The sequence below is a fragment of the Magallana gigas genome, chromosome 3 (assembly GCF_963853765.1).
Source record: "Magallana gigas chromosome 3, xbMagGiga1.1, whole genome shotgun sequence".
In the NCBI taxonomy this organism is placed as follows: Eukaryota; Metazoa; Mollusca; class Bivalvia; order Ostreida; family Ostreidae; genus Magallana; species Magallana gigas.
In genome coordinates this window covers 16,233,646-16,260,692 of record NC_088855.1, presented here as the reverse complement: position 1 = coordinate 16,260,692, position 27,047 = coordinate 16,233,646, and the positions used below count along the sequence as shown (strand labels likewise).

Sequence of the window (27,047 nt, the reverse complement as noted above, 5' to 3'; positions counted from 1 at the left end):
TTAGAGATTTCGAGATGAATTAAATATCAGCTCCTGAGATAAATTTAGAAGTAGTACCTACTAAGGATACTTGAAAATAAACTTTTACAATAAAGATGCTGTTAGCAAGCTTACAAATGATACCCCCACTAAGAAAATTTACTCAAGTTCCGGGTATTTCTCTATTGGAAAGAAATGGATGCACTAATTTTCATATTGTGACCATAAACTTACAAAAATGACCAAAGTTTAAGGTAAGAACATATTTGAAGGTCATAATTAAGCAATCTTTGTGTGAAGTACAAAGATTCTTATCATTTTCCATTACAAGATACGGCTCAGACAGGAATTTTGCATTTATGACTATGACCTTAAACTTGCAAAAATGACCTTGGACCTTCATGACACACTGTCAGGTCATAAGCAATCATTATGTGAAGTAGGAACTTCCTAAGTTTTTTATATATATATATATATATATATATAAAGCTATAGAGCAGACACAATTCAAGCTAAGAAATTTTTCTTCCAGTGACCTTGAACTTGCCCAAATGACTTTGAATCTAGATCATGACACACCCTCATGTCACTAGCAACTTTGTGTGATATACAGTATGATGTATGGTAGGATTATAACTTCCAATGTTTCTCCATAAGAAAGATAAGACCAGACAAAAATTATGCACTCTTTCTAGTGACCTTGCACTTGTCCAAACGACCTTGGGTCAAACTCATGACACACCCTTAGGTCAACTCCACAACTTTTGTAAATCATTATATTTACCAAGTTGCTGCTCATATTGAAACTGCCGTTACTATTTCATAACATTATATGCTTGCCCAAATTTTCTGTTTTCACTCCTATACCCCAGCCAGTTTGTATCTGTGCAATACAGCCAAAAAAAATTTTTTTTTTATCAGGGGGTTTCATTTGTGAGCTTGCTCACAGTACCTCTTGTTCCCTCGATCAGTATTCTTTATATAGGCTGTGATTTGCCAATTTTCAACTGATTTAAGAAAGCAGATTGATATACCATCATGATGAATTCCTTGTTAGTTATTTACTTTTTAAATTAAATGAATTTTCTTCAACTGTATAAACAACTCCATCATCACTTTCATGATCTTAAGATGCCCAAAATACGCTATTAAAAAAAATTCCAGTCGATAAGACTACTTTTTATTCAAAACATTTTCATTATAAAAAAAAAATACAATGTCATTTCCAGATGACATTTGTAATAACAAACTGGATGACTAGAAAAAAAATCACAATTAATGCAGAATATAATAACAATTCAAACAATATTACAAAACATGAAAATACACCAAATACAGTGTACTTAATAAATTGTAAAAGTTAGCACTAATATTCTTCAACATATAAAGGGTGAATATTCCTTTATTAAATTTAAAAATATCTATAACTGCAATTTGCAACTCAAGCAAATTAACATAAAAACAGAATGTATCTTCCATAAAAATTGTTTTTTAAAAAAAAATTGTAAACTTTCAAAAACAGCTATTCTAGTTTTTAAACACAAGAAAATTCTGAACACCAGAAAGTCAAACTGATATTGCAAAATGATAACCCTTAGTGCATATCCATCTATTTCTCAATCATAAATGAGTTATATATTTTCTGGGCTATTTAAAGAATTCAAACTTAACATCGCTTCTAAATTCTGACTCTTATAGGAATAAATCAACTGCGGTATTTTCTTTATTTTCCTTGGTTTCTACTTTTGAGGAAAAAAGGATAATCAGGTTAATGATGTACATTTGCTTGCTTTGTAATTCTTTGCATATCAACTGACAACTGTAAGTAAAAATTCTTGTTTTCTTTCCATCAGTATCTCATAATAATTTAAAATCAACTAACAGCAGTGACAGTATTGATGTACATTAATTTTGTAAGCAGTGTCACACAGTTTGATTTCAACACTCGTACAAAATAATCACAAAAAGTTTAAAAGTAAATGTACAGTGTTACTACAAGCTCAAACAGACTTCAAAGTCATTGTTCTTACAAAAACCTCTCTAGTAGTCCCCAACATCTTTTTCAATTTCTGAGCAAATGGATTCCCATTCTCTCTGGACGTCATCTTCTGGTTTGACAAAAGTAGAGTTACCTGTAGTTGATATATAATCCACATTTGGAGATGGTTCTGGGTTGGACAGAAGAATAAGGCTTTTGGCAACATCAAGTAACATATTCTTTTTCTCATCAGTACATGTAGTATTTACTGTAGGATTCTGCATGAAATCATACCCAGCAGAATAAGATGACAAATCAGTGCTATATGCACTGGCTTGATCAGCTTTAGCAGCAATGGAAAGTGGAATGACTGAAGCATTCCTTTCAGGATCGAAATGGGACAACTCTTGCTCATTGAGAAGAAAACTGCTCTGAGAATCCAAGAGATACTGGTTTAGCAGATTTGACCTTGAAGCAGCCATTGAACCTTGACTGGTATATGAACCTTCAGATGGAGTTTTCTGACATGTTTCATTAAACGTCTGCAGTGTTGTTGGATTTTTAGCAGGTATGTGTTCCGAATCACTGCCGACTACTCCAAGATATGTGGAGTAGGAGGAGTCATCTTCTAGGTTTCTTTGTTCAATTGCATCCATTGCTGCAGAAAACCATCCGGACACTGCAGAGCCTGATTGTGTCTCTTTGTAACCAACGGTGTTAAAGGGATCAAAATCTTGGTACTGATTATTTGGATAGCAAGAACTGCTATAAGCTGAATCTTGTTCTGAGTATTCACTAAATGTGCTTGCTTCACTGTATCTGTTTTCAAATGCTCTTTTTCTGTCACTAATAGCAAAATGGCGGCCTGTGTCCTCAAGGAAATTCTCACAGTGGCTAGTAATGCTGTACTCGTTGATAATTTCAATCTCTTCATAAAAGCTGTCATGAGATTCTTCTTTCACCTGAGACTGGATTTCAGCAAGATCCGGGTCTTTGTAAAGATAGTGCTTTACAATGTTGCTCTGACCATCCACATAATCTATCTTGTGTACAAGTTCAAGAAGATCTGGATTCTGATCAAAAAAGCTGCTCTCCATTTCCATGAATTTCTGCTTCCTTTTAGATCTTACCTTTGCAAAATAGTCATACTTTTCCACGGCCTGATCTGAGGTGTGATCCAAGCCTTTATATGGTAATGTTGTTGATTTTGAAGGATTATCCTCAACTGAAATTGATGAACAAAATTTAACAGGTGTCAGAATATACAAAATTTCAGCAAAGATGCAGTAAGAGCACGGTTGAAAACTACATGAAGCAATTGGGAAGAGTTCTATATGAATTGATCATGAATTGTGATTTACATGTACACATGTATATGGGTACTGGGTATATACGTGTACATGTATCTTATGTATTGTACAAAAAGGCCGGCTCCTGCCTTAAAATCATGTAGAAATAAGATCTAGCTGTTAAGATGTTGATCTAAACTCACCAGACAGCCTTTTTGACACTACAGACTTCCCTCCCTTGATTTTTTTAATCTCCTTCAGCAGACATCCGATGAGCTCTTTGTGAGACTGAGTTTCAAAATGCTTCCGTAGATGGTAAGGTTGGCTGTATCTCTTTTGACATGTCAGGCAAACATGGACTTCTGCAGCATGGCAGTAGTAGAAATGTGTTTGCTTTGCAGTCTAAAAAGAACACATGAACAAGAAAATTACCCAAAAAATCTTGGAAGACAAAATACTATTACTTGACTAATAATTTTTTTTAAGTAGTGTTAATTTTGTAAAGGAATAATTTATCAAAAATTTATTTGATTATGAACATTTGAGTTGTATCTAAATTGAGAATCCAACTCATAAGAAAATCCTCACATTGCTGTTTGTCATAACTATACCCAAAGTCCAAGCTCCTGTTAAAATGGTTCTATAATATATACTATGGTAGTTACTATGTGACTGCACACTGCACATGGCTGCTGAATCTTTATAAATTAAGAGATGTTTATGAAACACTTATGCCCCTTCCCTTGGAAACATCAATGAAGAAAATGAACAGAAACTGCAAAAAATTGGAATTTGTCTAAGTCCAAGGGACATAACTTGTCGAAAATTGCACGATTGTATCCAAAATCGAACATGACCTAGTAGATAATATTATGATTAATCTAGCTGTATACCAAATTTTATTTCAATATCTGCAACCTCTGCAAAGAAAATGAATGGAAACTATGGCGGACCAACTGACCGACAGACAAAAAGACAGACAGCAGCAAAGCAATATGCCCTCCTCTCTTCTTCAAAGGGGGCCATAAAAATAACTGTATAATCTTAAATTTATTGGAACTGTACTTACCTTTGAAACACAAAGTTCCTCACACTGTGAGCACTGATGGTCTTCTTTAATATGCTTATGAATTTGGGATGCTTTGCTAAATCGCTTTTCACAATTTGGACATGAAAATGCTTTCAGAGAAGCTGTTTTCTTTGAAACAATAATATTCTTTTTCTTGCCTTTCTGTTTTTCTTTGAATTCTTTGAGACTCGTATTGCGCAGACCTTGGTGAACTTTTATGATAGGCTTAACATATTTTCTTTGCAGTTCACAATTTGTTCGTTTTCCAATATTGGAGGCAGTGTATTCTTTCTTGGAATTAGAGGCATTCCCATTGCGACTTAAGGCACATGCAGCTCTTTTCTCTTTGACAGCTTTTGCCTTAGTGCTTCTCTTAGATGATGGAGTCTGATTCAAAGAAATTGGCACCTTCTTTTTATTAACAGAATTGCCATTCTTCTTAGCTGTTAGACTTTCCTTTTGAATTTTTAAGCCCAAAGATTCTGGAGTTTCCTTTGAGTTACACTTGTTTTTATTCTTTTTGGGAAACAACTCTTTTTTCACTGTGGTTGTTTTTTTAATGATGTGGACTTTGCTTGATTTCCTTAGACTTTTCTTAGAGGATGTTCCTGCAGACAAAGCAATCTCTTGTAAACAATTTTGAACCAGTACTTTCGGCTGAGACGATTCTAGTTTTTCACAAGATGACTTCATATTAAATGATTCAGAGTCCTTGTTTTCCAATGTCCTCTTTACTACTAAATTTTTCATTTTTGCAATGTGTTGAGTTTTGGACTCATTTTTGTCATAGTTTTCACTTAGATGACAGCCTTTCTGAGACTTTTCACTGTCAATGGGAGTTAGAATTCCTTTACTGCACTTGTACTTCTTGCCTGAAAATTGTATAACTAGCTCTTTTTCATTTGCATTATCTGACCTGGTGTTCTCATCCCCATAAATTGGAGGATTTTTCTCTAAAGATGAATGCTTTCCATGATCTACTTGTGGGCTATCTTGTACAGTTTGCTGAGGTTTCCCTTTACCATTTCTCTCTCTTTTTCCCTGCGGTTTCTGTGTACTATAATCTATGTTCTTGTGTGCCACTCTTTTTGATCTTCTTGGTGTAACTGGTCTGCCCTTCAGGTTATCATCAAAGTTCCCTCTCTCATTGGGTTCAGAGTCTTTTATAACCAACTTCAGTTTATCCTTTTTGGGAAAATTTTCAGACTGTTCTGTGTAATTACAAGATTCATTTTCCACATAAAACTCTTCAAGATATGTAGGTAGGGCAAAGTCTGCAACTCTTAGAGCAGTAGAGACTCTTCTAAGTCTTCTGATTCTTCTTCTAGACAAGCTCTGATCCTTCAAAAATTCAAATGACTCTTTCAACAACTGGAGAGTGGAATGGGGTAATTTTTTGGTCTTTGGGGAAACTGAAGATGTCCCATTATCTGCAGTTTCATCTTCACCCATTTTTTCTTGCAAACATTGGTTTATACTGCCAGTGTTGGTTAAAGTGTTCTCTGCTGGAGATTTTCCTAGTGAAGGGATACCTGTCAAATTCTTTTCAATCTCGGAAGTCCCAGAGATTCTGTTTGTGTCAAAGGTTGGTAGACTTGATTTTCCAGATTCTGAATCCACATTGTTTTGTTTCATAAGCCCTTCATTTGCTTCACAAGTCTCAGGATCTTTTGTTAAAGAGTCAAGGAACTTGTCTGAAAAATCAAACGAACCTACATTTTTCTGTAAATACGAGTCAGAAAATGAAAAGTTCAGAGCATCAAACATATTTTCATGGTTCTGGGATTGCTTTTGTGTTGAATACTCTGCCTCTTCTACAAGACTTTCCATGTTTTCAAAATGAATGGTTTCTACATTAGGAAGAACTTGGTCATCATACAATGTATCGCCCTCTGTTGATACTGGTACTTTTATTGGTTTCTCATTTATAAAGTCAATGGCTTCTATGCTCAATGAATCCTCCATCACTGGCTTTCGGAGTCTTGGATCACGTGGATTGAGAAAATCAACATAGTCCAAATAGTTTACTCTTGGTATTTCATCCAGTGGTATGACAATCCAAGGCATGAATGTGGAGGAGTTGTCTTCATTCAGATTAAATTCATCTCTGCCCATTTTAGTCATTCTTTTCTCAAGAACAGAACCATCTTCAAGTTCATTTTCACTAGAAGCACTGTCATCCTCAAGTATGTGACATCCCAATGGCAAAGCAATAGGATGGTATCCACCCTTTTCCATAAAACTAAATGAAACATCCATTTTGAGACCATCTTCAAATTCATCCTCAGTATACTTGTTTTCTGCAAGAGTATTCACATCCATCAATTCTTCAGTTTGAGGCAATGACAGACATCTGGAGAATTTAGGTGGCTCTTGATGCATCACATCTTGTTTATCTGTCAACTTATCTGAACTCTGCAAACTGTCCTCTTTAAGAAAAGTGTCTATTTCTGGTGAAGTAGGACAAGTTGTAAGATAATTAAGCACTTCTAAACCAATTCCTGGGCAATTATTTCCCTCATTTTTGTCCTCTGATGGTATTGAGACTGTATCCATGAATGCAGGTTCATTTTTCAAGCTGTTCAACTTGGTTGAATGCTTTGAAGCATCATATCCTACTCTAGGCTTTAGGCAAGCTGTTCTGAAAGTGTACTGCTGCTCAGGGGAGCTTGTAGCACTACTGTCATCATACATAATATTTGGTAAAAAATTCTCAAAACAGCTCTCAAAAGAAGTCTTGTCCACAAATTGGTTGTCATCTACTTCTGTTTTGGTCTGAATGCTATTGTCTTCATGTGCATTACCAAAACATTCCCTCTTTTTCAGACTGATGGCTTTATTGGTGAGTTGTGAAATGTATCTGCTTGTCTTTTCATTGTGCTTTATCTGAGTAATATAAGGAGAAGGAGCAGTTGGGGCATTTCTTAAAGGTATTCCTTTTAGTAGTGCATCTGATGACAAACTGCCACTGGTCAAACCTCTACAAGGTTGTTGAGAATGTTTACAAACCCTCGCTGATTTCAACTGAGTGCATCCTACTTGGTTTGGTAACTGTGCAATAGGATAAGATCTGCTCGAATGTTTATTGATCTGCTGTGATTGGGACTTAGGAGAATGCAAAATACGATGATTATGATGCTGATGCATGTGATGACCATATTTGGTATATGGAGCTGAAGGATGATTTTTGATGGTAGCCTTTTCAAAGTTGGTGGAACCCCAAACATCACATTCATTCCCATCCCTGATGATCTGTTGTGAATGGGATTTAAGAGTCTGAATAATCCTATGGTCATGATGTTGCTGCACTCGATGGCCATATCTGGTATATGGAGCTGAAGGATGGTTTCTGAAGGTGACTTTTTCAAATGCTGTGGAGGTGGAACCCCAAACAGAGTTATTTTCACCTCTGAATCTCCTGCATGACCTTAGAGTCCTCGTGTGTAAAGCGCGTTGAGGCAGCAATGAAGGAGCAAGGCTGAAAACTTGCGATCTATTTGGTTGATTAAAATTTGCTCCCAATTCCTGTTGCATGTTCTCAATTTCGAAGAAACCTCTTGTTAGACTTGCTTGTTCTTCTTCATTACTTCTCCCCATCATACCATATTCTGGTATCTGGTCCATCATTTCATACAATTCAAAGAGTCCTCTCTCCATTTTGATGTTTCTGAACTTTAGTATATCCTGAATAGTATCACCTCAGCACCCATTGTAACATAATATATACCTGCAATGATTAAATAACACACATTTGTTATCAAATTATTTTCATAAATTTTCCTACATGAAACTGAAAACACCCTAGGCATAAGAATTGTCATGGGGTCACAGTTTACACAATTGAGAATCATATGTCAGGATTCTTGCACATTAAATACAGTAAGTAAAAGAACTCACTGTGAACGCTAATGCCCGTTTCCCGCCTACATTTTACATCCAAATATTTCGGAATTTCTGTCAGATATTCAAAAACTAAGTTTTCTACTAAAAAGTATAATCAAATCCTAATCAATTCATATCAAAATAAAATTTGTAATCAAATTAATTATCTTTAAACAAAAGTTTTGCTAACGCGGGGTCTTAAAAAAATTTCATTGAAATCGGTCTCTATGAGTGAGGAAAATGTTTTTTAGCGGCCAATATGTGCATAAAAACTTAATAATAACATATTTACGATATATATTAAAGTAAAATTTTATTTTATTTCATATATCTGTTAATTATTTTTCAAAAATTTACAAAGCAAAATTCTTTTTTTGGAATGTATTTCGATCTGTAGACTTATGTTCCCCCCTGTGAAACAACAAACCCTTTGGTAAAAATATGCTAAATAACAATAATTAAATCCCTTAAAAGGAATTTTTGTTTCACGGGGGAAAGATGTTTTAAAAAACATTTCCGTTATTTCCTATTATGAAATGAGCTTTTTTAACCCAAAATACAAAGTTTTCTCTCTTTGTTTGACCAAATCATTTATATTTAATGAAAATATATATAAATGTTTACATTATAATAAAAAAATAACTTTGATTAGACAACTTTCAAAAAATGACTTTTAGTTAGGCGGCTAGACAATGCTATCGTTAGCAGTCCTTATAAAAATTAAAAATCCAGTTTTTTGAAGATTTCTGTTAAGGTGGTATGGGACACTTCCATGTTGTGATGTACTATTTGTTGAAATAAATAATAAAATCAAGTGTATTTCTATAAATAGTTTCTTTCCCAATGTTGTCACCTTACAGGGTAGCGCAGTGGGTTAGAGCATTCACAAATCTGTATTAAGTTATGTGTTCGAATCCCGCTGGGAATTTTAAAATTATTAACGTACGCTCCAATTTAAACATATATATATTTTGGTTAAAAATTGAAAATTCTAAACCAGTGAAAGTATTTTAATTGTAATGAACTTTAATATATATACATTAATATTGACAAATGTCCCATACCATCTTAAATCTGATTCCCCTTTTTTCTTTTTTGCCCCACCCTATCTTGATCATGATTTATATTAAAAATTAAATTATTTACACTAATTGAGGATGCTTCAAAACAATTGAGTTTAAGGTTTTCTGACTTATGGTTTTGAGAAGAAAATTTTCAGTTTTTCCTGTATTATTTTTAGGTAACCCCCCCCCCCCCCCCCCTCCAAATGTCGGCCCACCCCATCATGGTTTGAACAAATTTGAATTCACACTAACTGAGGATGCTAAAACACAAGTTTCAGCTTTTCTGGGCAAATGGTTTTGGATAAGATTTTGAAAATAGAACTAATAAATTTTCAATAATTCCTAATTATCTCCACTAGAAAGCAGACATGGCTCTTCATTTAAACAAACTTGATACCCTTCGATCACTCAAAGATTCTTTTTGCCAAGTTTAGTTGAAATTGGCCCGGTAGTTCATGAGGAGAAGTGGAAATGAAAAATATGGACACATATAGACGGAAGGATTGATGGACATTAAACTGATCCCTCCCATGGCAAAGTGAACTGCCTATTTTAGCAGTAGATAGGCAGCTAGTTCTTAAAGTCAGACGACACGTTCCTCAAAAATATTTTTTGTATCTCCTCGTAATAAAGAGTTCCAATAAAAAATATTAATTTTATAATTATTTAAAAATGACCTTAAGCAGTTTTCAAAATATTTGGCAGTTCTCAAGCAGTTCAAAGCAGTAAGGATTTTAGTGGCAGGTCAAAACTGCCTAGGTAAAAGTATAAGCAGTTATTCTTAGCAGTTTTCTTAGCAGTCTTTGCAGTATAAGCAGTTATATTTTAAAACACGCCTCACATGGGACTTGCATCATTCTAGAATTCATTTCCAACCAGTTACAAATCAGGGTCATGCACTGGCCACTGCCAGATAAACTGACCACTCAGAATCAAGATCAGAGATAACAGGAAGTTTGGTTGCAAATTTTGAATGTATCTCAGTGGCATGAGGAGCAGTTAAGAGTGCATGTGATATTCACCACTGAAAATGGTGTGTTTGGGCAATTTAACTCAAGTAAATTTATGGAATTTAATATGTTCTAAGGATATATTACATATATTTCTCTTCTGACAGGTAAATAAAACATTTCAAATAAATTTTCATTGAACAGCTTTTAATAATGGCCTGGTTAGATCACTTGAATTTATATATATATAAGATCTGATATAGTGTGTGCATGGGAATTGACCCTAAGGTAGGGCGAGACCACAATGGTCAGTCAAAGGTATATAGAATATCTAACATGAAAACATTTTAAATAACAACTTCTCAAAAACAACTAGCAAAGCAGCTTAGGTAATGATTGTAATTTAATTTACCTTGGTATACCGGTATGTCTTATCATATTATATATTTACATTATGAGACATATAGTGGAATCCAAAGTATGGAAGGCTAAGGGTAAGAAACTGCTTAGATAACAAAACTAGTACTGCTAAGGAACTGCCAAGCAATTGCCTTCCACTTTGACATGGGAGCTAGCTAGCTGCATGTAGGATGCCAGCAAAGCAGCCCCTTTATATTAATACCTAGTGAGTAAGAGTTTACTCTTTAAATTAAGTTTTTGGGATAAAAAATTCATTCATCAATAGATCTGATTAGCTTGTACTGCTTGTCATTTCAATTAAGCTAAATTAAATCATATATTCAAATCTATATAATCAGTCTCACAAATAATACACATAACAGTTCAAAATAAGCCATATGAATTAAACAATATCAACCTTCATCATCATAGGTATTTAAATATACATATTTAAATAAATAAGTATTTTTACATCTTGCCCATTGATGATTAGATTAAAAACATTGGACATCCATCATCTAACAAGAAATTTATAAACATTTGACATTCCTTCATCTATGTATGGTTGAGGTTTAAGGCAGATCAACAGTACAAAGTTGAGACAAAATAGTGTTGGGCCAAATATAGAGTAGCTGAGTATGGTTCATTACATATCGGGGCCATGGTATTTTAAATCCCCTCTCCATTTTGGATCCCCTCTCTATTGGGAATTGGAAATAAGAGGGGGCTTTAGTATATCGCAGCCATGATCATTTATGAACCCCCCTCAGATGGAATTGAAAATAGGAGGGGGTTCAATATATAGCAGCCATAGTATTTGAACCCCCTCTCTAAAAGCAATGAAAATCAGAGGAGGGGTCAATATGTTGCTGCCTTAATATTTTGAATCTCCTCTTCAATGGCAATGAAAATCAAAAGGGGGTTCATTTTATCCAGATCCGGTATAGAAGGAGGGCTTAATATATCACAGTCATATTATTTTGAACCCCTCTCCTATAGCAATTAAAATATGAGGTGGATTCAATATTTTACAGCCATATTTTGAATCTACTATATCTAATAGGAATTGGAAAATTTTGGGGTATGAAAATATTGTATGACAACAGTACACTAACTGTACTTGACTTTTTTACTGTCTCTGCATACACATCCCTTTGCCATAAGCCAAGAAGAGATAAAAAAAAATTCACTGAGGCTGCTATGACCTTGAGTTTTGACCTAGAAACTTGGTTCAAGGTAAGAATAAGGGATATAACTGTCGCAAAGGCAGAATGATAATTCAATCCCACTTACAATGGGTAAAACCCATAACTGTATATAAACTGACATGGGGTACCCATTTGCGGATCCAGAGGGGGGGGGGGGGGGGGGGGTTCTGGGGGTCCGCCGCCCCCCCCCCCCCCCCCTCCTTTTTCTGGGACATATGAATTTTTTTGAAAACTTGTGCCTATTTGAAGGCAATCTTTTCCCATTTATAATAAATACTGTAATTATCTCAAATAAATGCTAATAAATTTGCTTATTTGAAGAATTTCATACACAGTGAGTGTACTGTAATTTTGTTCTTACATGAAAAAACCGATTTTTATCGATTTAAAGTACTCCCCTTCAGCATCTGGTGTTTACTACACTGCCTAAACATGTGGAAAATAAAAAAAAAATACATAAACTAAAGCAGTATCGCTTAAAACACAGATTCATAATAACATATCTACAATGTATTTTCTACTCTATTTCTAAAAAAAAAAAATCAATTACAGTTCATACTGTTTTGAATTGATTTTGAGTTAATTAACTTAAGTAATTATAATAGATGAGTTTTACTTCGTTTAAATTTATACGAAAATTCAAAGAAAAATACAAAGAAAATTACATGACCCGCTTATGTGAGTTGTGCTATTTTTCTGGAATGCTAGCTACCTTCATACCCACATGAAACACAATAAAGCCTTTTTTTTTTTGCTTCCAAGAATCTGAAACTCTGTTACAAAAATACTGTGTAAAGGGTTTATACGTATACCATTTAATATGAAAATGCACAACTTTTGAAAACTTTCCTAAATATGATCGCATCTCTACTACTACAGGATGATGTAGCGCACCCATTACAGAGGTCACATCAAGTTCCCTGGGACGACAATTGCTTGTACCATTGTAATACACAATTTCAATTTCTTTATTAACCAATTAAGGGCCCTCAAGGGGCAACATGAAGACTGTTGACATACAACATCCAATGAACATAAAACATTCAATAAACATATACAAGAGGGAAAGAGCTGGATGATTTAAAGAACTATGACAGACATGAACAATTAAATAGTATATATGTATATATATATGTATAATTATGTATGTTTCCATACATTCAATATAGTGTCTTCTATATATTTATGTTAAACACCATACATAAATATGTCAAGATACAAATGCACATACAAATTTGAAATAGTTTATCATATGATTGAAAAATAAAAAACCAATATTTGAATAGGAAATACAAATTAAGGCAATGCCTTTTGTAAATATTTACCAACAGAGTTTAATATATCTAATTCTTCACAGTTTAGAATCCAAAATAATTTTTGTTTATCTTCTAAACTAGTAAAATGTTTTGCTTTAGATGAAATTAAATCAAATAGTTCCTCTCTTTCTTTTGTAAATTTGCTGCATTGGATAAGAAAATGTTCTTCATCTTCAATTTTATTAAGTGTACAATTTTTGCATATTCGTTCTGTTCTAGGTGTGTTATTATATCTGCCCGATTCAATAAAAAGTCTTTGCGCTGATATCCGCAGTCTACAGATTGGCTTTCTGTATTCAGGTCTTAATATAGTTAAATACTTTTCCAGTCTGAAGTTAGTTTTCAAAAATAAATAAGTAACAAGTTTGCCATCTTTAAGTGTTTCATTTGAGTACTGCCAATCCATCAAATATTTTTTAGTCTGAGATTGTTTTAAAGAAGTAACAAAGTCTTTTTTAGAATATGTCATAATGTTTTGAATATTAAGAATGTTTAGTAGCTTTTCAATAGAGGAATACCAAGTTGTATTTTGGGCGAAATGAAGTTCTTTACTACATACAAATGCATCTTTTAATACAGGAAACTCTGTTGTTAAATTTTCTAATCTGTAGCAATATTTTAGTAATCTATTGACAATATCATAATGTAGAGGAAATCTTCCTAGTTCAGAAAGTGAAGCATGGTTCATACTTTTCTTATTCAACCCCAATATGGTTTTACAAAATTTTAGATGTAAAGTTTCAGCTATTAAGTTGTTATAACATTGTTGTATCAGTATATCATTAGACTGTTTTATTTTTATGTTGTACACATGTACCATCTATTCAGCAGATAAATTATCCTCATTCTTTTGTCATATCCTATCATTTAGACCTTTATTCAAGAAGGCAATCAATAGAAATTAAAATTGATAAATAGTTTAGAATTTAAACATCAAAGACATAAAAAAAATTACCAAAAAATCCATTTTTATAATAGCTTGTCATAATTAGTCTGAATTATTTTTGGTTTTCTTTTTTATTAAGAATAGACGCATGCTCTCAATGCTGGAGACTTGGGTTTTTTTAAAGGCTAGAAATTATGCAAATCTTCCTTACCTAAACCAATTTAAAACAGCAAAACGATCAATAATGCAGTGCACTCTGATGATGAAATAGATAGTGACGAGATTAATGTTTATTAATTTTAAGCATGGAAAACGTTCAAAAAGTCCCTGTTTGTTGACAAATAATGAATTTTGCACGTATTGATTTTCATCAATTAGAACCCCCCTTTTACAAATTGCTGGATCCACCTCTGGTACCTTTTCCTAGCTTATGAGTAATGTGTTTCACATTATTCTACATATATTTTGAAAAAATGAATTATGAAATGTATTATGAGGGACACTTCATAGCCCAAGTTTTGAATTTAAGCTGTAGATATGCAGCTTTTAACTGTTTAATGATCTGCAGCTTCACGAAGCCATAACTGTATCCTTGTGTGTCCATATTTGGACAGTCTTAATCTATGGGTCTTCTTTACAAATTATCGGTAAATGAGCAATAAATTGAAAATCCAAGTTGTTTATTATAAATAACATTCATTGCTTGATTTTTTAACATTATAGCTGATTAACCTGTCTACATTTCATTACTTACATTGACAAAGTACAAATTTGTCGATAAGACAACTTTATTAACTAAATAGCCTTGTCAGTAAATTTTCATTATTACTGAATGTTCTGTCTTTGCAGACGATCCATCATATGGTTCATCATATTCTTTTTTTTTTATCCTAGTACAATGATTTGAATTCAAAGTAAAGGCAGATTAAATTTTGCTCATTTTTGTTTGGAAACTTCATATATTCTTACTTGATTCTTTGAGGCACATTTTAATAAATACTGGGTTGATTGAGCATTAGTCTACAGTTAGATTATATGTATATAAATTTGCAAGTATATATGTTCCTGTGAGAATGAACGAGGTTTAAACAAAAGACGAACGCCGTCGAAATTTGGACCCTGTCGATTTAGGACCCTCGACCATACAACAAACAGATTAACTGATTAATTGCTATCTTTGACCATAATTTAACATGGCTGGTTGTTACCTTTACTGCAATAATGTATATATTTTAAATCATCAAGATGGTCATTTACAAATTAAGTGTTCGCTTTGTGGGCAAAGTTCTTCGTTAGGTGTTTGCTGATTGCGACTTTTTTGTGTTTATCAATAATCATGCCGAGCTTCGACTCTTTGATGTGTTTAATGAGACGCCTTATAGGCAATGAAGTCTTTTGGTGGACATTTTTTTTTTTTTTAGATATTTAGGCTTCACGAAAAACAAGTATTTGTGTTAAAAGGACAACTTACCATCTATATTGGGCCTCGTTTTAGAAATCATACAAACTTTGGCGGCAGACGTCTCTTACGTCTTCGGAACTCCTCTAACAATGCAGCGAGCGCCAATCTATTTTGAGAAATCATATTTGCACAAAACGATATAGGCATCATATATTATATTTTTACTACGATTGCGTATACGTGTCATTTTGACTTAATGTTTTAACTTTAATATCAACATTACTCGAAGTGTATAATCGAAGGGTGGGCGGGGGGATAACGGGATGTTTCGCACCTAAAAATGTTTTGTCCCGAGATGGTTCGCTCCTATTCTGTTTTGCCCCGATTAAATTCACACAGTAAATCCTTTACCGAATATCAAAGTACTGTAGAACTGACGGGAGTTGATTTTGTCGATGGTTATTTATTTTAAAATCAATGATCTGTTATCTTGCATGACAAGTACATGTAGTTTATCATTTGAATTACACACATTTTTATAATTTGAATTTTTGGACTTTTTCGACAAGAATATCGAGAAACCCCCATATGAATAATGTTAAATAATATTTAAAGATTTAAATCAATCAAACTATGTATCATTGATAGAAATATTTCTCGAAAATTGTATGGATCCAGGCAATATTGAACTCTAGTCTCGTTCTACCAAACGCTCGGCTGACACCGTGAATCTCCGAAAAGGATTTACGGAGATAGCCGAGCGTCGAGTTGAACGAGACTATATTGAACTCTGGCGTAGGAATACATACGACCACAAAAATATTTAAATTGTTCGTACCATTTAATCTGACTATTTTCAAGGTATCTATAAATAAGTTTCCTTGAAAAACAGTGCTTTAGCATACATCACATCGAATTCATCAATTATTTTCAAGAACTTAGTCTTGTCAGCAGCAATGATTTGTGCTGAGGTCCAAACACTGTTTCACTTTCGGTTTGTCTGAGTAACTGCATAGGAGAGGGATTCACTCATGGTTCAACAATGCTTCAAGTCAATGAGTGCACGTGCACGCATTACTTATATACATAAATAGGTCTCCGACACACGTGTTCATGTGAAATAAAAAAAAAAATAGGACCGGTATATGCTCAAGTGAAGAACAATGTTCATGTCCGGAACCCTAAATTCTTCCAAGGGGATGTGGTTCGAGGGATGATTTTGTTTGCCCGGGGGGGGGGGTGTCTATTTTCGAATTTTAGTTCTTCTGTACGTGTGAGTAAATATAATTTGAATATGAATTATCTTGCATTATCAAGGGGTGTGGGTCCGGCGCCTCTGGATGTTTTTCTGAAGTTGATCACATAAATGAAACAAATTTTAAATTGAGGTAAAAAAAAACCTCATCATTAATTAAGATATCCAACTAAAATATGACTTTGCGATCCATTTAAAAGTATATTTTAAATACAAATTTACGCAAATAATTGCTAATTAGAGTGCTTTCATAAGTCAACGACGTCGATCATCATAAAGGAGAAAAAAAACCTTCATTTGAAGGGGAAGGTCTCATACGGAATTTGTTAGCCTAACCTGCATGTTGTTCAGTCAATCATTAAAGAGTCTTTATAGCTCTGCTTCGCAATATCCATATCTTTTGCACTCATGATGGCCTCAAGATTAATTTTTTCGATCGTCAAACGGTCAAATACTCTATTTTTACATCTATACTACTATATTAAAATAATAGACTCGATCGAATTTATGGGCTTTAATACCGAGAAATCGGAAGAGTTTTAATATATTTTAAACACAATTGGTGCTTGAAGATTACCAATTTGTTTTTTTTTCTCAATCAAGCTTCGCTAATTAAATATCGACGAAAATTCCTTAAAAAATCATCTGGATTTTTGGATTTTACAATCTTGTGCATGCGCATAACATTCACGCTAAATCACGGGAGGCTGTTTAGTCAGGGGCGTAGGCTTCCTTATTGTGGAAGCAAACTAAGGCAGGGGATTTGGGGGCCGCCTTGAGCCCCCCCCCCCCCCCAATGGGTACAGAGCGAAGCCATGGTAGGGGCCCAGGACGCCCGGAAGCTGGCGAGTTTTCGGCATTTCAAACACTTAATTTGGAGTATCCAGAAAAAGAAGTTTCATCAAAATAACCCCAATTTTTAATGTGTAAAATGCTTACTTCATCATCATAATATTAACGATAAAGAAAAAAAGTAGTGCCTTATTTATAATGTAATTAATTTAATCAATTTATTCTATATCTAAAAAGTCTTTCTCTCCTAATGGTCTATAACATTTTTGTCTACATAAATATTTATTTAAACTTTTTAAGATTCCGTTATTTCGATCTCGATAATCTATTCATAATCACTGTCACGATCACTCAGGCTATAGAATTGCATGCAAATAATAAAAGAATATAACAGAAGAGCATTTTTTTTTATTTATTGAAAAAGAAGGCAAGTCGTCTGCGCTATTTCTCAGCAAATTCTGAGATAACAGCGGCTTAGTTTAATTTTTATTCCTAAAGGAAAGTTTTCATTAATCAGCATTATTTAAATTTTATTTTTATTCTTTTCATTCATTTCTTTTTTCTTTTCTGAAAATGATATGGAAGCACTTGCGTACTTGCATACGCCTAGCTACGCGCCTGTTAGTTTATGTTTCCCGCACAATATAACATTTGCATGGATTAACTCAGAAACAATAATACAAATGCGTGTAAATTTTCATTGGAAATTTTATATATATATATATATATATATATATATATATATATATATATATATATATATATATATATATATATATATATATATATATATATATATATATATATATATATTCTGTTCATCAAAGAAAATACGGGAGATAACTCTAATTCAGTGCATTTAATATGACGTTGGTTGACATTGGTTTCCTCGGGTTGTCAGTTTCAACTGTTATCCTACCAAACAGGCACTATTTCTATTATCCGATATCATATGCAATGTCAACTCGTGCACGCACGGGTCAAAGTCTAGTTATATATATACTTACATGTATTGCTCTGTCCCGAGTTTTTGCTTCCACCACTTTTCGCTTGATATTTCGATAATAATGCTCAAATAGTGCTCAAACTACGTTCATCCACTAATATGAAAAAATGTCCAGATTATCTGTTTTGAAGCGCCCCCCCCCCCCCCCCCACCACCTCAGGTTTCAATACATATCCCAAAATAGAAAGTCTACGGGGATTTTGCATTGCATCAGCCATCAATAAGCCCGGATGATAACGTTGAAAAATTACGCGAGGTATTCCGAGTACTCCCGAATGGAGAAAAGATGTAAACATTTCCCTTAATAAATCTCCGTGAGAAATTTGTTTTCGTACCTGTAAACTTTTATGAGTGAAAAGGGATAATTTGTTAATGGAGATATCTTTGATGTATTCCCTTTCATCGATTTCAGCTGTACTTCTCTCAAAGGTATGTGTATTTTTATTAAAAATCATCAAAAAGTAATGGAAGCAATTATAACTTGGGACAGACTATAAATAAACTCGTCATTGACAAGATACTGATTCCAATCAATTTTCATGTAAATCAATCGGTCGTGACCAAAGTTACATAATATTTTACAGGCATGTAAGACAGAGCAATTTTGTTGCACAAACTTACATGTACATATGCATGTACATGTAGCTCCGCATCACACGCCATGCGATGAATTGATACCTATACTTTCCAAACATGGTTCTTTATTTATACATGTACATGTAACAACATCGATTGATCTTAAACGCTAACTTAAAAATTATTTGCATATGAAATTTAAACAAACTGTCACGCAAGAAAAATATGTGTATTTTCCAATTTAAATGTATGCAGGTATAATAGACGACCAACAAAGCTCTTCATTGTTAATAAATTGTATAGAATAACATCAAAAGTTTCACGTTAACTCGCTCAAACTTCAGATCATTGGGATAAATGCAATTAATAATTTGTTTCATAGTTACATCAAAGATGTAATTATATAGGTTCAAAGTTTCGACGAATTTCTGAAATCTGGAGCATGAAATATCGACGTTTATTATCTCTTAGAATATTTTTTTTTTCAAATGATGCCTTATTACGTTTTTAAAAAAAATAAATTGTTTGATCCTTTTCTGTTTACAAAACAACTAAAACGACATGCAAGTCATTTTCATATATCACTTATAATTGTTATATTTACATCCAGTAGGTATGATTCCCTCTATAAAAAAAAAATCACGTTCTGCACGAAATAATCATCGATGATGTCAGACTCAAATTCCCTAAGACGATTTGGCTTATATATCTTTAATCTAACATACTGGTGTATATCAACATTAATTTAGTTTCTTTAATTTTATTTTACTTCTTTCAATCAATTCATTATTTGTTAAAAGAAAGATGAATGTAAATATAAAAAATAAAATGCTTTCTTTGATGATTCATGCGGGTTATAAAGTTAGCGACCATTGCAGAAAAAATATATTTTGTATACGTTTTGTATTTGAATATTTTTTAATGTATTTTTTCTGCAATGTTGCTACCTTTATTTCCCGCATAAATCACTAAAGAAATCATTTAATAGTTTAGGTAGGTAAAATCAAGTAATACAGTGCGTACAGTAAATGTCCTTTTTCTATACATATACACAGAGGTGACATATTTATTACAATACGTGTACGTACATGTAGTTTGTATAACTCTTGGGTGAGAACCTAGTAAGTTGCAAGAACTTGTGTTCGAACCCTTTGTATATTATATACCGGGTATACAATAAAATATGTTCAAACCAACTCCTGAAATATCCCTGCATGCAACGAAAAACAAACATGCATCTTCGCACAGTTCTGTATAACAGTAAAATATTGCGACAGACATTTTTTTGTTTCAAAAATTTTATCATCACTTAAAGTTGTAAATATCGAAGAAAATTTATATTCGTTCAGTACTTTTTTTCTACAACGACAGCCGCATTCGCCTTCTTACTCACGTGGACGTTACTTTCAAGTAATGCATTAAAATGATTAAATAGTACCGTTTTAAAATTTCGAGAAGAACTGAATATTACATTGTACATTGGGCCAAAACATTGATCTCTTTGAGAAATCAAAACCAAATCGATTTGATTAAAAAAGCTTTATTTTTATTCCATGTAAATTATTTCATATGACAAAATGATGAGTATACATTTACATAGATCTAGTTTAATGCATGCATATTAATGATATCAATTTGAAATTTGAAAGTTCAATCACACAGTGACCATTGATATAGATATTTAAACTTTAAACAAAAATTAGCTAACTGAAAAAATGAAATGTTCCAGTGAAATCTATTCATATATATATACCACATTCAATCACAAGAATCTAATTTAGACATTTGACATATAATTACGCTTTAAATAAGTAAATGGCCAGGCACTTGATCACCTGCCTTTGAAAAAAAAATTTGCCCCCCCCCCCCAACCAAATTAGAAATTTCTGGATCCGCCCGTGAAAGTTCCTCACTGAACCAGCTATGCTATAATTTAGGGAACACTTTTTCGTTTTCTTCTTCAACACTTAAATCCGGAAATTTACGTGGCATCATTCTGGGTGGCTCCACATCCGGGTCACAGCGGTATTTGGAGAAGTCCGATATGCCGGTGGCTCTCAGATAGTCCTCATCGATAAGAGCCAAGCCATTTAACCTGAAAAAAGAGAGGAATTTTCACGTGCTTTGAACATCAGAAAATAGACTGGCGAAATACACAGTATACAATAACAAAAGTGGTTTTACCAAGCAAACTTTCTGTTTTCCTATTTACAACTTTTAACCAAAAAAAAAATCTAAGGAACAAAATTGCCAAACCCACTTGTCTGATTTTTCTTCAGCTATTCCAAGAACGGCGTCAGCAAATACATCCGGGGTTCTCAGGACAGAGGGCGGGGCCCCCAGCTTATCCGTCACAAAAGCTTTGATGGCAGTGGCGGGCCAAAGAGATGAAATTGACACACCTGCAAATAAAATAAAATGGCGTACATTTTACACCCTTAAAAATAGGTAATAAAAAAAGTTGTTTCAATATCAAAGTTTAGAGTTCCTGATCCAGTCCTGCAGGAAAGAGACGATTGCTTTGTATCGCAAAAAACTGAATTGAGTTTGTACTGCAATTCCGTAACTTGCCCATAAGGCATGATACTTGATTGATATTTGATTGAAGTTACATTGTGTTTTATAGAAAAAAATACATACACAATCAAATGATGAAACATCAAATATCTACTAAAAAGTTTTAAGCACAGAAAAAGCTGTTGACAAACCAGTGTCTTTGAGCTCATTAGCCAGGCCATGCGTCAACACAGTCATCCCGACTTTACTGATGCTGTATGGGGTCTTCCCTTTGAAGAACCTGTACCATGAAAGAAAACAAAAATGGGCAATAAGTTAAGGAAAAATCAATAAATAACATTGAATCAAATTGCATCTCCCATAAGTTTTGTCATAAAGTTCGGTGAAAAATACTTTTTCTACGGTAACCCCAAAAAGCCTTAAACGAAAAAAAAATCTGCTTTGGTCGTAAATCTTGAACTTTTACTCATCAGTATTCAATCGCAGTATTAGGGCTTAACCTTTTGTAAATTGGTGGTGATACCAGTATGATTCTTCCCGATTTTCTCTCAAGGAAATGTGGCAGTGCGTGCTGGACCATGACGTAAGCACCTCTGACATTTACTTCATGTAGGAGGTCAAAACGAGGCAAAGGAGTCTCCATCACGGGTTTCCATAAAATAGCTCCAGCATTATAGACAGCCAAATCTAGTTTACCGAATCTAAAATCAAGTTATAACGTCCTTTTATAATGCATTTACATTTACATTTTACATGAAATCAATGTTAAACAAAGATGAATAATTAGTGTGGCTAAAACACAGACACTTGTCTCTGTAAAATCATACTACTGGGGTAAACTTTTTTTTAAATAGAAAAAAGAGTCCGTGGACTAAAGTTGCAATTCCACCCCTATTGCATCCTCAAGATTATGAAACGAAGACCATGCAAAAAAAAATCAAAAATGCAAATATTGTTTCTTGTCAATCTTGAATAAGTTTACATACTTTTTAATGCATTTCTTCACAGCATCTTCTATATCTGCGCTCTTTCTTGCATTACATTTAATCGGTATTGCAAAGCCTCCTTCTTTTGTGATGTCACTAACTACGTCATGAATCGTTCCCGGAAGCGAGTCTTGCGAAACCTCGGTCTTCGCAGCCACGCCCACTGAATATCCATTTCTGGATAAGGTGATGGCGACCTGCCTTCCTATTCCACGGGAGGCGCCGATCACTAGCGCCGATTTCATGGGTTATGTTGAGATGGGGCATACATGTATTTTACAGTGGTAATTTGGTATATTACTCTGGGTATCAGCCCCTACAAAAAATGTGATGTTAAAAAAATACACTAAAACATACATGTAGTTACTATAAATACTTCATGACATAATCATATTTTCAGCAAAAAAAAAAATCAATAAATAAATTTGTAATTATTAATGTATAGAATTGTAGATCTTTTACAATTTATAGGTTCAATGCAGAAAAAAGTCCAAACGTGTTAGCAAATTATGCATAATTGTCTTTTCAGTTTGCAATTCGAAGAATAAATTCAGAAAATGAATCCAAACTTTCATCAACATGCAATTTAAAGAAAGATCAATTAATCTATAAAAAGACAACGGCTTCTTGATGTTCTGAGCTCTCGTGAGCCTTTTCGTAGAAGCGTAGTGTTGGTGCTGATGAAATTAGAAATTACACCTGCAGAATTTCGACCGCGATCTTTTTTCCACGAACCTGAAGTAAATAAAATTAATTTTGTTTGGGTTACACAAAAATAGTAAAGCTCAAGTGTAATGGAAGTGTAAACAAATAATATAATCTATTCGAAACGTGAGAGTAAACAGAAAGAATCCACTAAAATCTATTTGCGGTCCCAATTATATTTATATACACATTAAAAGGACCTCAATACTTGAAATGCTTGTAAAAACAGTTTATCAAATGCTTATAAATGCCGAAACTTAATCACAACTAAAGGAACTCTAAAAGAGTTGTTCGAGATCAGATGCTAGGTATCCATATTCCCTCTATTTCTTACGATAATCGATTGTAATTCATGCATGCATGACAAGACATTAACCTACGCGAACTAGTAAATGAACTATAGCTGTCGGCAAAATAAAAGCATTCTAAGCTGCTTTGGGTGGATTGTTTTGCTTTTTAATAAATTCTGGTATTGCTATAGAAAATAATTAATGCTCACACAGTTAATTCATGTTTTCTTTTGTACTTTTGCTGTTGACTTAATTTGCGTGGGTTAATTCTTGATCAACAGAAACTAAAGTTACATTATGTAAAATTGGCTGCTCTTTTGAGTAACATTCATCTCGAAAATTATATATTACACTTTTATTCACTTTTTAAGGAAAATTATAAATGTTTAAATGGTTTAAAGATGGATGAAAATATAAACAGTAAAATGTTTTCTTTGGACTTTTATCAATCGGGCTATAAAGGCATAGTTAGAATTAATTGCACGAAAAAAAACACTACATAACTCGCGGCCGTCATGTTAATTATAAGTTTTTTTCTGCAACATCCTAACTAGCTTCATACCCTCACAAAACGCCAAATAAATCATCTTATTGTTTTATTTACAGTTTAACTATTCATAGAATGTTTCAAAGATGGAAGTTAACCGATCAGTCAGTATGTATCGGTTGTAGAACAACCTCATCTTGTTGTGACTGTTTAACTATCCCAATTATTAGAGAGGTTTAGCAAACCAACGTGTACGCGTACGTGTACGTGTAGAACGGAAAATATGTGCATTACGTCATCAGTTTGTGTAATGACGAATTTCTACACGTATGTACCCGAATGAACATACGACGTGTAAATTGCAAAGTACCCGTAAGGTCGAACTTGTAGCCTCTGTTTCCCTGTTGTCTATTAATTTTAAAAAAATATGTTAACTTTTCTTAAGCCTGAATATTCAATGCGAATACTGATATATCTACCAACATAAATTTTCATTAGCGTTTAATATGTTATTGGAGTTTTATTTCACGCATCTCTTCCTCCAAAACATGCAATGGCTCCGTTATCTTATTAATTTGCGATAAATAAAAATGTGCATATATAATAAATGATGTTTAATAAAATTAACACATGCAGAATTCCTACTTTTCATTTATAACCAACATTCTCAGCTTAGTAGGAGAGGATATCCATAATTACATTTAAACGTACAAGTACACGTTACAACTGCTAAACAAGAAAAGTAATTGAGCTATTACGGGTAGTTCTAACTTGTAACCTACACGTACAAGTACACGTACACGCTGGTCTGCTAAACCTCTCTATTGACAAACATTTGTCAAAGTTAAAGAAAGTTAATTGATTACTAAAAAATGCAAGTATTAAGCATATTGAATAATTTATTTTTAAGTCCTCGGTCGCATCATAATTAATATCTGTCGTTGGGAGCCGGTTTATCCGTCTGTAGTTATTAATTAAAGCAACGACAAGAAAATCAATCATTCACTGACATTCAGACTGAGTGTTATGATGGGATCTAAACTTAATTGTCATCTATGGAAATGAAATATAGTTACAGATATATCTGTCATGCAGGATCAAAGGCAGGTCGAGTCTACAACTGCACCCTTCAATATACATGTATACACAAAATTACCCAAGTGCTCGTTTTCCGGAAACATGAAGTCAATTTAGAACCGAACTTCTCTTTTATAACTGTATAAATATTATTTACTTTCATTTTTAGACATTGTGTGAAATCTCATCACTTACATTACACTTGATATTTCTGAGTTTAAAAAACATATTGATCGACAGAAATATAAAGTACCTTTACATTAATTTCCCATTCCGATGTCCAAACGCTGCATTTTAGCGTTTAAAACCCTCCTTTTAAAAGGTGTTATCTAGATTTAATAATTATAGAGAAGAAAACGGCCACAATTTGAAATTCCGTAATATTATCTATTTATGACGACGAGAGATTTGTTAGAGCGAATGAAATATTTCACCAAAATTAGCCCACCTAGCTTTCTTAGACACCATAAATTCTCGGATTTTGATTTTACATGTACGAATTGAAATGGACATCGGAAAGATAAGCTTTCACGGTTAGGATCAAAGTCTTTTTCTGTTTGTCAAAAAGTTTTTGGGTGTGTTCCCTCAAACATTTGGTGTGCGCACTTACTTTTAAGTGTGTCATTTTGTAAATTTTGTATTTCACCCATTAGAGCCTGGCCAGATCATAATGACAAGCATATATATTATATAAATAGTGCCTGTTTGGGAGGGTAACAGTTGAAATTGACACCCCGAGAAAACCATTGTCAACCGACGCGAAGCGGAGGTTGACAATGGTTTTCGAGGGGTGTCAATTTCACCTGTTATCCTCCCAAACAGGCACTATTTATTTTGTTATATTGAATGTCTTAATTTTTAAGAAAATTTTACTGCTTTTAAATAGGAATAGCGTGAATTCTACAGCGAACCGTACGCGCATAATTTTCGCGCATGTAACATTTTTTAATGTTACCCGTTGCTAAGTGCGTTGCTAACGCTGAGGGTAATAGCAAATATTATTAACTGCGTCTTAACCAATCAGATTTCAGTATTTAACATGAAAGTATAACAATCATGTCTACGCCAGGCTGGGTTCATTTCAGAATATTTTTATCCACTAAGTATGATTTCCTAAATTGATTGTATTTTACAGCTCTATCGAAACTGACAGGATTGAAATCTACAGTATCCAGTTCTATATACAGATATATAACCAGTTATATAATCGATCGATCGAAACCAGTGAAGCTGAACAGCAACCTAAATAAATCACGGACTGCACGAAATAATCAAGATGATGTCAGACTCAAATTCCTATATTGGCTATTTCCTGATGTTCATTTGCAATAATTTAGTTACTTTTCGGGTGATGAAGTTAGTGATCATTGAAAAAAATATTACATAACGCGATAAGGCGGACTATGTATTTCTCTGCAATGTCGCTCCCTTCACTTCCCGCATATTTAATTCATGAGATTGTTATTGTATAAAAAGAAACTTGAAGTGAAATTCTGAATAAGAGGGCAATATAAGTTTCGATAGGGTACTCAATACACCCTGTTGTTTCATGCTTTTTGGATCTAAATGATTGATTGATTTTACATTACATGAAACACCAACCTTTCAATCGTTTATATTAATAAGACTATCAATCTTTAAAAAATGATAGGTTCGTGGTATTGTTCATATTGTTGCTAAGTACATAGAAAACCACTAAGTATATATGAAAGCCGGGTGTATTTAAATGGAATCTCGCACGACTTGTCTCAAAAATGAATATTCGGAAATGCAAAAAAAAAAAAAAAAATGTTGAAAGGCATATATTGTACTCAATTAAAATTTAGTTTGGAGTTGATTTGCATTGCACTTCTTAAATATATTTTGCTTGCCAATCAATGATTATTTTAAAAATAATTTTACTGCCCCCATCCAATCCCTATATTAAAAATCCT

The 27,047-nt window shown here is 33.5% G+C and overlaps 2 protein-coding genes across 5 annotated transcripts; both read right to left on the bottom strand.

The window, feature by feature from the left end:
* Positions 1–1,142: 1,142 nt before the first annotated feature.
* Positions 1,143–15,557, bottom strand: LOC105332201 (uncharacterized). Of its 2 annotated transcripts, none has more exons than XM_011434708.4 (4): positions 15,492–15,557; positions 4,316–8,042; positions 3,450–3,648; positions 1,143–3,182 (listed from the first exon to the last, which is right to left on the bottom strand). In XM_011434708.4, exons 2-4 carry the CDS (start codon positions 7,970–7,972, stop codon positions 2,020–2,022), a joined length of 5,019 nt encoding a protein of 1,672 aa, XP_011433010.3. In that variant the 5' UTR covers positions 7,973–8,042; positions 15,492–15,557; the 3' UTR covers positions 1,143–2,019. The 2 variants fall into 2 exon arrangements, with proteins under 2 accessions (XP_011433010.3, XP_034318029.2); XM_034462138.2 differs by lacking the exon at positions 15,492–15,557 and adding an exon at positions 12,180–12,245.
* Positions 15,558–20,592: 5,035 nt separating this feature from the next.
* LOC105331930 (hydroxysteroid dehydrogenase-like protein 2) lies at positions 20,593–25,507 on the bottom strand. Of its 3 annotated transcripts, XM_020068732.3 has the most exons (7): positions 25,367–25,450; positions 25,113–25,163; positions 22,555–22,870; positions 22,069–22,269; positions 21,760–21,848; positions 21,312–21,453; positions 20,593–21,146 (listed from the first exon to the last, which is right to left on the bottom strand). In XM_020068732.3, exons 3-7 carry the CDS (start codon positions 22,797–22,799, stop codon positions 20,978–20,980), a joined length of 846 nt encoding a protein of 281 aa, XP_019924291.3. In that variant the 5' UTR covers positions 22,800–22,870; positions 25,113–25,163; positions 25,367–25,450; the 3' UTR covers positions 20,593–20,977. The 3 variants fall into 3 exon arrangements, with proteins under 3 accessions (XP_019924291.3, XP_011432628.3, XP_019924293.3); XM_011434326.4 differs by lacking the exon at positions 25,113–25,163 and having other exon boundaries at positions 25,367–25,507; XM_020068734.3 differs by lacking the exon at positions 25,113–25,163 and having other exon boundaries at positions 25,373–25,458.
* Positions 25,508–27,047: the final 1,540 nt, after the last annotated feature.

What these genes read in the sequence shown, in the direction of transcription:
- LOC105332201 (XM_011434708.4), bottom strand. Translation starts at nt 7,972, where the DNA reads ATGGAGAGAGGACTCTTTGAATTGTATGAAATGATGGACCAGATACCA. An exon ending in AGGAACTTTGTGTTTCAAAG is followed by an intron (nt 3,649 to 4,315) that starts GTAAGTACAGTT and finishes TGTTCTTTTTAG; the next exon opens with ACTGCAAAGCAAACACATTT. An exon ending in AGTGTCAAAAAGGCTGTCTG is followed by an intron (nt 3,183 to 3,449) that starts GTGAGTTTAGAT and finishes CATCAATTTCAG; the next exon opens with TTGAGGATAATCCTTCAAAA.
- LOC105331930 (XM_011434326.4), bottom strand. Translation starts at nt 22,799, where the DNA reads ATGAAATCGGCGCTAGTGATCGGCGCCTCCCGTGGAATAGGAAGGCAG. An exon ending in TCACCACCAATTTACAAAAG is followed by an intron (nt 21,849 to 22,068) that starts GTTAAGCCCTAA and finishes TTCATGGTACAG; the next exon opens with GTTCTTCAAAGGGAAGACCC. An exon ending in GCTGAAGAAAAATCAGACAA is followed by an intron (nt 21,147 to 21,311) that starts GTGGGTTTGGCA and finishes CTCTTTTTTCAG; the next exon opens with GTTAAATGGCTTGGCTCTTA.